The sequence below is a fragment of the Podarcis raffonei genome, chromosome 6, assembly GCF_027172205.1.
Source record: "Podarcis raffonei isolate rPodRaf1 chromosome 6, rPodRaf1.pri, whole genome shotgun sequence".
Lineage (NCBI taxonomy): Eukaryota > Metazoa > Chordata > Lepidosauria > Squamata > Lacertidae > Podarcis > Podarcis raffonei.
In genome coordinates this window covers 84463343-84476944 of record NC_070607.1, presented here as the reverse complement: position 1 = coordinate 84476944, position 13602 = coordinate 84463343, and the positions used below count along the sequence as shown (strand labels likewise).

The 13602-nt window shown below is 42.3% G+C and overlaps 1 protein-coding gene across 5 annotated transcripts; it reads left to right on the top strand.

Moving 5' to 3' along the window:
* Positions 1–216: 216 nt before the first annotated feature.
* Positions 217–12573, top strand: AURKA (aurora kinase A). Of its 5 annotated transcripts, none has more exons than XM_053394307.1 (9): positions 217–311; positions 1998–2057; positions 2540–2804; positions 4950–5028; positions 7965–8156; positions 9061–9199; positions 10531–10679; positions 11213–11387; positions 11949–12573. In XM_053394307.1, the coding sequence occupies exons 2-9, from the start codon at positions 2004–2006 to the stop codon at positions 12132–12134; spliced, it is 1239 nt and encodes a 412-aa protein (XP_053250282.1). In that variant the 5' UTR covers positions 217–311; positions 1998–2003; the 3' UTR covers positions 12135–12573. The 5 variants fall into 5 exon arrangements, with proteins under 5 accessions (XP_053250282.1, XP_053250283.1, XP_053250280.1 ...); XM_053394308.1 differs by lacking the exon at positions 11949–12573 and adding an exon at positions 11611–11871 and having other exon boundaries at positions 219–430; XM_053394305.1 differs by having other exon boundaries at positions 220–384.
* Positions 12574–13602: the final 1029 nt, after the last annotated feature.

The following is a 13602-nucleotide window of genomic DNA, read 5'->3' as shown; positions in this document are numbered from 1 at the left end:
CCCCGCCCCGCTCAGTGCCCCTTCCTCTGCACATGGGCAAATGATCGCAAGCCGCGAGGACAGCGGCTTTCCCTCAAAGGCGACAGTTAGAAGCCCGCGAATGGGTGGAGCGGTGGTTGCGGAGACCAGCGAATCAGCGAGCGGTAGCCTCGTCGACAACAGGGTGAGCTCCGCCAATAGGAGCGCGGCGGCGGTTTAAAGAGCGTTGCAGAGTGGGCGGGCGAAGGTTTGAATTCAAATAGCTTCGGAGGCTGTTGGAGGAACGCGGAGGGTAGGCGGCCGAGGCCTCTGGAGTGCGCAGGAATCGTGAGGTATTCGGCCTGCCTGCGTCTGGTTTCGGGGTGTCGTTAAGGAAAGTGGTTACGACCTTGAGCTGTGGCACTCGTGAGTAAAGGCGGAAGGCGCATCCCAGGGAGCCGTAGCGCTTCTGGTAAAAATTGTGAGCTCATAAATGGCTCTGGGGTGGGATAGGTGCCCAGCATGAAGGAAACTTCTAGAAAGCCCCGTTTTCTCTGCGTAGAATGAGAGGGAGTGTCGCATAGTGGTTAGGCTGTCAGACCCCAATTGAGAAGGCCTCAGTGCTTGGTATACTGTACACTGAAAGCACGTCTTTTTCCCTTCCCCAAGATTCCTGGGAACTGGTTTGTTAAGGGTGCTGGGAATTGTAGCTCTGGGAGATGTAAACTGCAGCTCCCAGGTTTTTTTGGGGGTGGGGTGCAATGTACTTAAAAACTGTAGTTTGAAGCAGTCCTTTTTTCCCTAGAAAGAGGTGCCGGTACTGCATACCCATGAGTACCCCTTAAAAAAGCACTGGTTTGGAAGGTACCCCAAGGATCAACTGTTATCTTCAATTTTTATTTGTTACACATTACAAGGTTGAGTTTCATCAGAACAAAGAAACAAGGTTGTGTGGCATGGGTTGTGAGGCAGTTTTGAAGAGTTAAAGACTAAAGGGGATCACACTATGTAAAGAGGCCCAAGGACTGCCATGACACTGAAGGTTTTCCAAATGTTTGAGCACATTTTTCAACTTGCCCTACTCCTAGGAAAAAACAAAGCTGCACTTCACTCTCAAGATACATGCATATATAGTCCTAGTAGGCAGAGATCCTTCCAATTGTGGGGATAACCCAGTTTTATTTACTATTTATAGTTTATTAGTGTTTGCATTACAGTCATACCTCATGTTACATTTCTTCAGGTTGTGTCCCGCGGCGACCTGGAAGTACCAGAAAGGGTTACTTCCAGGTTTCGCCGCATGCGCAGACACGCAAAATGACATGCGCAGAAGCGGCGAATCACAAACCGCGCATGCGCAGACACGCCATGGCGGGTTGCGTTCTTTTCATGTTGCGAATGGGCCTCCGGAACGGATTCCGTTCGCAACCAGAGGTACCACTGTATTTCAATAAAAAAGTTACTTTTTTTCCTTTCTCACATCCATAAAACACAACCCCATCATTTCTGCTGGATAAGCAGAAACAAACCAGCTACACTTTGACTCATTTACCTACTTGGGCTTCACCCTCTGGGACAACCCGCATATTGTAATAGCCAATAATCCACCTCTGTGCAAAGCATTAAGAATTTCTTCCAAATCAAGTTTATCAATATACCATAGCTTGTTTGCTCCTTCAGATCTTAAAACAGAAAAGCCTTCTGGGCAGTGATAAAATCTTCAGGCATTTCCAAATATTGGGTAGTATGAGTTGCACCAGGGAATTCTAGTGTGTCCTTATTTGCTTCTATTAAGCTGCCTAAATATTATCAAGAAGTGGGATTAATGGGAATATTATCAAGAAGTGGGATTAGTGGGATTAATGTTTTAGGGGCCTCACTGCTTTGACAGGCATAGACAGGCATATTTGATATTTATCAAATATGTCAAGCTCACTGGTTTTAGAATCATTGGCACCTAGATTATAGAAGTGAGATCTTTAAATAACTTGGATTTCATGTTTTACACAAGTTGCATAACTGAATTTCATTTTCTCCAGGCAATAATGGACAAAGCTTGTAAAGAGAATCTGAATGCTAATTCAGCTCATAATGGCAAGGTAAAGTGATCTTCAGATACTGAGCATTGTAAATCTCGGCTTTGTTAATCAGAGCTACAGTTCTTACTGGATTATTTCTGTATGTGACCAAAACTGATATTTGATAGTGCTGGAGTGAATAATTAACATGTGGAGTAATGTTCCCCATCTATTTAAGGCCAAGTCTAGATGAATTCTTGCATAAATGCAGTTTTCTGTTATGTCCAAACTTGGGACTCGGCTATGTAGCTGCAAATGAAATGTTTTAAATGTGTAGTAAAGTGCAATATACAAATGTGACACTAGATGGCGAGAGTGAGCTATGCCAAATTCAATGTATTTTTCAAAACTTTTAAAAAACATTTTCACAGCGTTTTTATGTGTTTAGATTCCACCTTGGGAAGCTATGGTTTTTTCTCATTGGTCAGTTCAGACAAACTAGGATGTGAGATCTCTTAGCTTGCTATGCGTGATATTTACTGTTGTTGTTTTTTAAAAATCAGGCAGCTATTGTGGATGGTGCAAGACGGGTTCCTGTGACCCAGAACGCGACACCTGGAATTGAAGTCCAACAGCAGCGTGTTCTGACTCCTTTAAATGTTGCTCAGCGGGTGCCTATTCAGCCTCAGGCACAGAAACCTACTGTTGCCAGTGCAAAACGTCCCAAACAGTTAACTCAGCATCAACCCACACTTCTTGTTCAACCAACATCTAGGAGTCTAGGTCCAAGTAAAGCCACTGAAACGTCTCGGCAGCCCTCTGTTTCTGGTAAATAGTGCTGTTCAAATGTGTCCACCTCTGTAACAAATGTGTTGGTTGCTATTATGTATAAAGTTCATACTAAAATGGTTATAAAGTCAAGAAGTTGCTTGGTGGCTTAGGGCCTTAGAAATTCATAAGAGAAACCAAATTACTGCAAGAAAAAAAACTTTGCATAATGACCTGAGTAGCAACTTGGGCTTGGATGCTAACAAGGTATCTGAACAGAAGGGTGCCTTCTGTTCATGGATGACACTGAGATGCTGATTAATATTTGTTACCTGCCTTTCACCTTAAGGTCCCAAGGTGGGTTACATTTAAAGATAATATAATGCAATAAAACAGTCACACCCCAAAATGATAGGCCATATATACATAACAAACCAGATGGTACTTCAACTGTCAAAGGTCAAAAGGGGGTATGCCTTCAGTGTGCACTTAAAGCTGTAAAGAGATACTGCCTGATGCACCCCTAGAGACCATCAGCTCCCTGCATTTCCAAAGGCAGTGGCACCATATAAGATGAGCTGCTTTTGCAAATTGTCATGTCCTGATTGGCACATAGATGCTCTTGAAAGTATTTGGGACCCAAATCATGTAAAGCATTAATATCAAGGCAAGTACCTTGAATTAGGCCCAGAAAATTAGGTCTCTTTGATAGGAAACAAGAATTCAATTGTAATATATACAGGCAACTCCTGTTTTGTGTACATGCAGGCCGTTTTCAAATCTAGAAGAGGGGGTGAAGTAGGCTTATGTGCCCTCTGCCGACATGCACTATGACCCGGAACATAACCACTGTCCAAAACGAGGGTTGCCTGTACTACATTTTGCACTGGGGCCTTATTCTCAGTTCCTAGAATGCCCAGCTGGCAGCTAATATGTGGATGTCTCAAACAAAACAACCCTTTCACTTGTATAATTGATCCAGGGAAGGCCAATTCTCAGTTCCTAGAATGCCCAAATGGCTCCAGAGAGAAGCAAGAAATTGTTGAATGTCTCCTTGTGTTCAATAGCTGGAGTGTAATACGAATAGGAACCTGCTCTTGGGGCAGGGCTGTCTTTAGCATATGTGCTGCCAGGGTGCAAAGATCTGCCCAGTGCCCCCAAATTTAGTTTAGCCCCCAAACTGACCCATCCCTTAGGGGAAAGAAGGGAGAGACATGTTTGCATCGCAGCCACAGGAGGCGCCTCCAGATGGCTCCTTCATTCCATGCCTCAGCTATGCCTCTGGTAAAGACCCTTCTTCCTCCGTCCCAGAAGAACCACTATATTTAATGTGCTGCAAATGTGCTCTCTCCCACCCCACCCCCCACCTTAAATCCCGGGAGGTCGGATGGCGTTGCTTCGCCACCCACCTTTGCTGCTGGCACCCTCATCATTCTGGTTAAACTTGAACTTGGGTTCTTCCTTGTCCAGGCTGATCATGGCTTGGGAGGGAGACGCAGATCAAGTGAGCAGAGTTTCCCCGCAGGAAACGGGAGGTGGTGGGCACTCTTGACTCCTTCCCTTGGAAGCTTTTAAGCAGAGCAAACTTGGATGGCTTGAGTTGAGATTCCTCGTGGTCAGCTGCACCTTTGACACGACTAAGCTCATGCCGCCTGCCTGCCGCTGGCGCAAGATCAGTTGTGTCAAAGGTGCCACTGACTTTGCTGCCGCATAGCAGCACTCCTTGAACCCCTAGGTAAAGACAGCCCTGCCTTGGGGTACTTCCCAGTAGAAGCTTAGGCTCCAATTCATTGAGATGGTGGCATGGAGTGTTACTTAGTCAATGGTGTAAATGACCTAGATACACTCTACAGAAAGCATCTGCAGTCATTTGTGTTGCAGGTGGGAGGACTTGGAAACAGATGTGAGCTTGCCAAAGGCCACTTACTGGTCTTGAGCTAGGAGCTTTTGTGTGAGCTTCACCAGCTTCGGGGCGGGGTACATATGTGGCAAGTAAGTGGATGATTGCTACCCAAGCTGCTTATATTCAGAATATTGATTGGTCTGCATGGTTTTCAGGTGAAGATAAAGTTTTTTATTTTGTGTGCTGAATATAAAGCACGAAGTTCACCTTCTGAGAGGGGCGTTTTAAAACAAATTGCTAGAGAGCAGTGTCGCTTCATAAAGTCTGAGCTTATTAAGAGTATTGAACTTCTCTACATGCAGGAAAAAAAGCTGAACCAGGTGTATCAAATCAGAAGAAAGAGGCAAAAGGGGTGTCAAATCCAAACAGTGAGACCAAAAAGTAAGTTGGATACTTCATTTACTTCCATGTTATTTTTTTGTAGGAAGATGAAATACAAATGTGGTGGTGTTGTTCATGATTACTTCTTTTTGCAGCTTTTGGAAAATCTCTTATAATCACGTAGTAAAGGATTAAAAAATATTACTCTAAATTGGTTTCTAAGCTTGCTTCCTTTTCCCAGTCTTACTGATGGTCTCTCAGATAATTAAAATGGGATGCTTTGAGCAAATGTACAACATTTTAGTAAAATATCCTTAAAGAAGAATTAAAAGCTGGATATATTTTCATATAACCTCTAATCGCTTCAGCTTATTGGTCTTCATCGAAGTTTATGTTGTGTTTGAAGTGCATTCTGAAATGCACAGTTGTACTCAAGTCTGGATTGCATCCAGTGCCAGCATGAGCACAAGATTTCATTGGCAAGTAGAATCCCTCCTCTCTGCTGTGGCCTTCTTTCCTACTGCCCTAAAGCCTCTTCTGGGGGTTGGGGGGGATGCTTGTGAAAGATCAGGAACTTGAGGAGTGAGGAATTGGGCATGGGAGGAGCTTCACACACAAGCTGCCCTATCTGACACCCCAGGACTTTCTTGAGGATCCCGTAATCCCCATATTCCTTTCAGGGTGCAGAATATTTCCCTTGTGCAAGCATCTTTTCTATGGCTTTGGATACAGCTCTGAGGAGTTGAATGTAGGAATACAGGGATTTATAGGCCTATTAGACTAACCTCTGTTTGTTAAACTGGTAAGAAAGTATAGGCAGAGTGCAGATAAATCATCGAAGACGGAGGCATGATTAATCCACACTTCAGTTGTTGAGAAAAGTCTTGTCTCAGAAACCTTGGAATTCTGAAACAACATCAACCAATATGCTAATTTGAACTAGCAGTAATTCCAGACTGAGTAAAGAAGGGGAAATGCATGCTGACTAACCCTGCATTCTTGCAAAACACAGATGGTGATTTCAAACAGCCTCAACTGTAAGATGTCAAAGATGAAAACTGCAGGAAGACGGAAATGTGATTTGTGAATTGCATTACCACCATTTGGCTTTAAATCTTAACCAGTGCACTTAAATTGCAGTTTTGTCTTTCATGCACAGGCAGAGACGCAAGGGTGATTTATATTGCATATTTTAAATCTTGGAACTGAGTGTTTGAAATGGTGTTTGGCACAATAATGTCCTAGATGCTCTTGTCCCATTTTGTTTACTGCACTGGAGAAATGTACAGTAAAATGGCTAAATTACATATAATAAGGAAGCATTAAGTATTTCACCTTATGCCCTGAAGGACAGAAAATAAACCTACCTACACTGAATAATCATAGAATTGTGGGGTTGGAAGAGATCCTGAGGAACATCTAGTCTAATCCCATGCAATGCAGAAATTGCAGCTGTCCCATATGGGTATCTAACTTGAAATCTTGACGTTGTCAGCACCACACTCAGAACCTGGTATGATTTGAGGAACTTGATCATGGAGCCTAGCATGATGAAAATGTCAGCTGGGTATAGTGGCACAGATAAAGCCATACTGATGTGAATGAAGTTGTTGGTTTTCAAAAAAAAAAGTGACTTGAGTTGGGGATACATGGACAAAGACTCATACAACTTTGAATGCTGTAAAAAGCAGGTAGATAAACACTAGAGCTAGGATGGGGCTTTAAGTGTAATTCATAGTAGTAATACCTAATTCATAATTTATATGATTTCTTACCTGTCCAGTACTTAGGGCAGGTTATAACAATTTAAAAATACAATATTAAAATCAGTTTAAAATAAATTAGAAGAATGGGGTGGGTCCAAAAAAATATTTGCAGTGGTACCTCGGGTTACAAACTTAATTCCTTCTGCAGGTCCATTCTTAACCTGAAATCGTTCTTAACCTGAGGCGCACTTTCGCTAAATGGGCCTCCCGCTGCTGCTGCGCCACCGGCACACGATTTCCATTATCATCCTGGGGCAAGGTTTGCAACCTGGAGTAACTGCTTCGGGTTAGCGGAGTTTGTAACCCGAAGCGTTTGTAACCAGAGGTACCACTGTATCTTAGATCTCAAAGGCTGGGGTAAAGAGGTGTGTTGGCATCCAACAAGAGCTGCATAAGAAAGCTGCCAGATGCACCTCTGTGAGTTCCACAGCTTAAGGGCTGTGACAGAATGCCTTTTCCCAGGTACTTTTGAGGATGATGGAGCTACCAAGAGGGCTCTTTCTGCCACTCTTAAGACCTGGGAGAATCTGTAAGGAGAGAAGTGGTCTTTCAGATATTTGGTCCTAACTTGTTTAGAGTTTTAAGTACTATTGTAAATACCCTGAACTGAGCCTGGAACCAACAGGCAAAATGAATTCTGTTGTTTTAAAACATGGGTTATAAGAGCCAAATGGAACTGCAACCTGTCATCTGACTGTTTCTGAGTTGTCTTCAATAGTGTATTGTGTGAAGTACACTGTATGGAGTTACTTATGGAATTCATTTCCAGAATTGGTAGTTTAGAAATACTCAAGTAAATAAAATCTAATCAACCTGTGTTGGAAAGGAATGTTGGACTTAGATAAGCCCTTGGTCTGATTTAGTAAAGCTCTTAGATTGTGGTATAATCTTAATATGAGGAAGGTGGGCTTTGTCAATATACTTCCTCAAACAAAGTGCTTGCACAATGCTGGGAGAAGTTCCCCCACCAGCAAAAACAAGAAGCTTCCATCCTGTGCACGCTCAACACTGACACCTAAATAGGTTTTGACAGCACCAAGCTGTTTACACAATACAGAGGTAAGCAAAAATACTGGAAACAAAACAAACTTTTGCATGTTACTGAATGCCTTGTAATTGCCAGCAAGTTTAATATTTTGGGACAGGACCATATGCATGAAAATAACTTCTCACTTCAGAGAGGCAGCTGTATTACCTTGTAGCAACCTAAATAATAGCTTTGTTCTGTAGAAAACAGTGGTCTCTTGATGACTTTGAAATTGGTCGTCCTCTGGGAAAAGGAAAATTTGGAAATGTATATCTGGCTCGTGAAAAGGAGAGCAAATTCATCTTGGCGCTGAAGGTCTTATTTAAAACACAGCTGGAAAAAGCAGGTGTTGAACATCAACTGCGTCGAGAAGTAGAAATACAGTCTCATCTTCGGTAAGATTGATTTTAAATGGCTGTTTTGAATGGGTTTCTAGCTTTGCTATCTTAAGCAGATTTTTATTTTTAGAAGCATTCCACATTTGTGTTTGTGTGTGTATACACACATATATATACACACACAATGCTGTATCATAAAAATCAATCCAGCTTACAAGAATATATAATAAAAGCAAGTAGAAATTTAGAGGCAATCAACTTACAGAAAGATGTTTTCTTAATTGCATGCATATGCCTGGCAGCACAGAAAAGTTTTAAGCACGTGTTAAAAGGTTGAAACAGGTTCCTGCTGAATCTCTATTGGCAGAATTTTCCATAGGACTAGGCTGATGACACTAAAGGGTCTATTTCATGCTGATGTCAAATGAACTTTATCCTACTTGGGGAATGATCAATGACACTCCTGTCGTTGCTCCCAGTGATCAAACTCTGATTTAGGCAGCCCCTAAGGTATCCTAAATATAAGTTCTTCGGGTTTGTGTAAATAAAAGGACATTGAGCATGGTTCAGCAGATAAGCACCCAGTGTAGATGTTCTATAAAATGGTGTCACATGTTATTTGCAGCGTGTCCCCATTAGCAATCTGGCTGCCACACTCTGTGTGCAGGCCCACATAGAGTACACTGTAGTAATCCAGCATCAAAGTTAATAACACTTGGGTGACACTGGTCAGACTATCCTCATCCAAGAATGGCCATAGCTGGCAAACCAGACAAAGCTGGTAAAGCACACTCCTAGCCACAGCTGCTCTAACTAACTTGGTGGTGGTTACAGAATTTCTCAAATGATACTTTTATTTATTTAGCAAATTGTAGGCAGATTGAGGGAGGCATGGAGAATTATGTGCACATCATTTACAAATGAAGCCATCATTATTAAAGATGCATATACTTACTTGTAGGCATCCAAATATTCTCCGACTTTATGGCTACTTCCATGATGCAACAAGAGTCTACCTAATCCTGGAACATGCACCACGTGGAGAAGTGTACAAAGAACTCCAAAGGCTTACTAAATTTGATGAGGAACGGACTGCTAATGTATGTTGACCTTCTGAGGATACTTTTTTCAGAACTGTGTATGTGACCACATATGAAGCTAAAACTGCACTTTTAGGACCAAACTCTTCCTTAGAGAAGGGCATGAAAGAGTAGATTCTTCTTTCACTGACCTGAGCCAGGGTTATACTAAACAGCTATGTTTTGCTGGTCCAAAAGTGGGAAACAGTATCAGTATAAATGGTAGAGTAAGGTATGTTTCCTCAGTTTTGTGGAGTTGAGAAGTTCGTAGCTTTTCCAGTAAAAAAAGGTAAAGGACCCCTGACAGTAAAGTCCAGTCGCAGACGACTCTGGGGTTGCGGCGCTCATTCGCTTTACAGGCTGAGGGAGCCGGCATTTGTCTGCAGACAGTTTTTCTGGGTCATGTGGCCAGCATGACTAAGCCGCTTCTGGTGCAACGGAACACCATTTACCTTCCCGCCGGAGCGGTACCTATTTATCTACTTGCACTTTTGGGCGTGCTTTCGAACTGCTAGGTTGGCTTTTCCAGTAAAGAATATCCCAAAATGGGACGGGAGGAATTTCACTGGAATAAATAGGACATTTATATGTGTCAGTCTTTGGCAAGGCTACATGGCAAGTTGCATGATACAGGACAGTGCTTGGTGTGCATGCAGCATGAAGCCTATGGAGTTGTTGGAAGAAGATTGGGTGGGGCAGGAGTGTCTGTTATTGTATTGGCCTGAATATAACCGTCACCCCCCCCCCAAATTCCAACTGTGAAAAGTTAGTGTGGCTTATATTCACAACCTTACAGTATGCAGCCAGGAGTGTAGGGCAAAAAGCACCAGGAGTGCGGCAAAGTGGCACCTGCCCTGTGCGTAGCCCCCCATCCTCTCCCCCAAGGCTGGTGAAGGAGAGAGCAAGGAAGGGGAAAGGCCGTCTGCAGTGCAGCCCCCCCCCCCCCAGTATGCAGCCAGGAGCAGTGAGGAATAGAGCGGCTTATATTCGGGTATTTTTTTTCCTCTCCCCCCCCCTCTAATTTTAAAGGTGCGGTTTATATTTGGGCCAATACGGTATTCAAAGTAGCTTCTGATGAGGAAGAAGCTATGTTGAGGGCTATACTAATCCAGCTTGGCATCTAATGTTTTGAGTTCTTCGTACTTGGCTGTGGGAAAGAGTGAGTCTTGAATTAGGTGTGTCTAAAGGTTTTTGTCCTATATTAAGGACTTGTTTGCATCAGTGATGCAGCATGTTATTGATACACTGAGAAACATTTTCTGCCATTTTACCCATGCATTTTAGGCATTTGCTTAGCTTGAACAATGCTTAGATTGAACTCCTTATATTTGTAATCTTCATTTGTTCTACAGTATATCACTGAACTGGCAGATGCGTTATCGTATTGCCACTCGAAAAGAGTAATTCATAGAGACATAAAGCCTGAAAACCTGCTGCTGGGATCAAATGGAGAGCTAAAGATTGCTGACTTTGGATGGTCTGTGCATGCTCCATCCTCTAGGTAAGGGAATCGTAGAGTTGGAAGGGACCAGAGGATAATCTAGACCTACCCACTACAATGCAGGAATCTTTCGCCCAATGTGGGGCTCAAATCCACAATCCTGAGATTAATCTGAGTCTCATGCTTTACTGACCTGCGTTTCTGACAACTGAAGAAGCTTGGTACTATGGAGGCAGACAACAGAATCAGAACTTGGCTATGAGGAAATTGTTTTGTTTCTGTAGGCAGTAAGCTTTGTGAAAATAACTTAGCATTAGTCTCTGATTATAAGAATTGAGTTTAGAGAAACTACTGTTAGTTGAGAATGTTACTTAGATTACAAGGGTATCAAGCATCCCTAGAAGGGATGCTCTTCTTCAGGTTGGCCATCAGCCATGCCTTCCTCCAGTATACTATATACTACTATTCATGGACAAAGTGCTTTAGAAAGTGTTAAATCATGAATGAAGATCTAGATGAGTGCGTGGGGAAATATCTTAATAGTTGTGTGGCAACCTTCAGTTGTTAGTCTGTGCATCATTTTTATTTTCTAGGAGGTCGACTCTGTGTGGTACCCTTGACTACTTACCACCTGAAATGATTGAAGGGAGAACACATGATGAAAAAGTTGATCTATGGAGTCTTGGTGTCTTGTGTTATGAATTCCTAGTAGGAAAGCCTCCTTTTGAGGCAGACACATACCAGGAAACGTACAGAGCCATTTCAAAGGTAAGTTGAATTATAATGCTGCTTGATTTAGAAACTGAGCATTTCATGGTATAGGAATTAACTCTCAACTAGCTGTTATGGAACATGTACTTTCCAGGTTTGGGGCCTAATATCATTGACTTTAGTTCAGGAGTTTTCAATTAAAGAACTAGAATTTCTGATTTTTAAATGTGTTGTCTTAGTATATTTTTGTATTCCAGTAAATCCAGGTTCTCCCCAACAGGTTCAGTTGCAAGATTTGAGGTGCAATCCTCTGGCACACTTACCTGCTCAATTTGTGTTTCCCATTTGCAGTCCACTGTGGAAAAGCAGCCTAGGACAGCCTAGGCTTGAACAATTTCTCTGAGCTAGTTCAAAAATAGAAGTATGGGATAACACTAGTTAAATAGAACCCACAGTGACACAGAAGGGGACTGCTAAGCAAAAAGGCAAGAGAAAAACCATGATTACTAATGTATAGTGGGGGGGGGGAGTCTAATAGTTATACTTAATAGTTCATGCACCTTGAATGCATGCTTTCACAGAAACATGTCTAATGATGACTATTTCTTTGGTTTAAAGGTAGAGTACAAATTTCCTCCATTTGTAACAGAGGGTGCTCAGAATCTGATTTCAAAGCTGCTGAAGCATAATCCATTCCACAGGCTGCCACTGGAAGAGGTTCTCAAACATCCATGGATTATTGCAAGCTCTACAAAAACTCCCAAGTATAAAGTTGCTGAAACTACCACTGCTAAGAATATCTAGTCATAGCATGTAGTTCCCAGGAACAAAGTAGTTCCGATGAGATGTATGGTAATCCAGCCAATATAGGCTGGTTGGACTCAAAAGGCAGAGTTTATCGCATTGTAAGCTCTGATCATGAACCTTACAAATCAGGTCATAAAGCAGTTTGTCAATATCTAACTTACTTGAAGTCCTCTTTGCACATGCCACTCTGAGGCATAGCTGGTTGAGGATCGTCTCATGTTCATGGCTGGCATTTCCCTTTTGGCCCCTTTTTGATAGCATCATGAAACTGAGCCATGGATTCTTGTGCAATATGAAGCAGTTTATGAAGCAGCATGTCCTCACAAGATAACATTCAAAACACATGTGCAATGAATGGAATCCACCTTTGAGTGTAACTGTATTGTTTAGTTGTTCTTTTTCCTTTAAGTTTTAAATAAAGATTTTTATAACAAGACTACTTCTTTATGCTACCAAAATGGTCAGTTTAGTGGTCATTCTAAGCACCCACACATTCTGATTGGTGTACCAAATCTGGCTAGCAAAGATCCATTACAAAATGCAATCTGACACTGATTCTGCATACCTTACTTGAAGTTGCCTTTGATACTTAAATCTGTTCTGGATTTTTTACATCTGCCTATGCCAGGGCAGGGAACCTTTCTGGCCTAACAGGCCAGATCCTTATTGGTTCCCAGCCCCATGGGCTGATCCACCTGTCAATCACCTGGCATTCTCCACTAGGAACTCACTTGTAAGTCAACCCAGTTGTATCTCTACATATCCCACATCTGACATCACGAGGTATGGGGCAGGTGGACATTTGGGGAAACTGGCCTCATGCCAAATTGGGAATAGTGTTGGGCCTGCAAGGTAGATTTTTCCCATTCCTGACTTAACAGTAACTTGAATGTACTGCTTAAATGTCCAGGTGGAATAAATACACTAGTTGAATTAGTCTTGGAAATCAAGACAGAACTAGTGTTCTTGATTATTAAAACCATATTAGAGGGGTAAGAGAGAGACTTGTGTAAAGCTACGGGGTTAAGCATCTTTACTTAAGTGGCGCAAATAATAAAACTTATTGTTGGGATTATTTGAATATGGTTTCATAGCTTAAATTTACAGTGGTACCTCGGGTTACAGACGCTTTGGGTTACAAACTGCTTAGCAGGAAGTGGTTGCCCCAGGATAAAAACAGAAACTGAAGTTTCATATCTCACTGAGGCATTCCTACAGTGCCGTGTGCAAGGATGTGAGGCTATTATAAAAGGTATGAGTTGAAACATTTGTGGGTCCTGTGTCTGGTTTGTTTCATATGGGCCTGGAAAACAACAAATAATTATGGCAATTCTTGGTTGGTTTCTGTAGTGTTTGGGTCCACTAGAATGGCCTGCCAACAAATCTGACTTCTCAGTGCCTCAACTACTGTAATTAACAGTATATCCAGGACAGACAAAAGCAGTTCCTCATGCAGCACAGAATT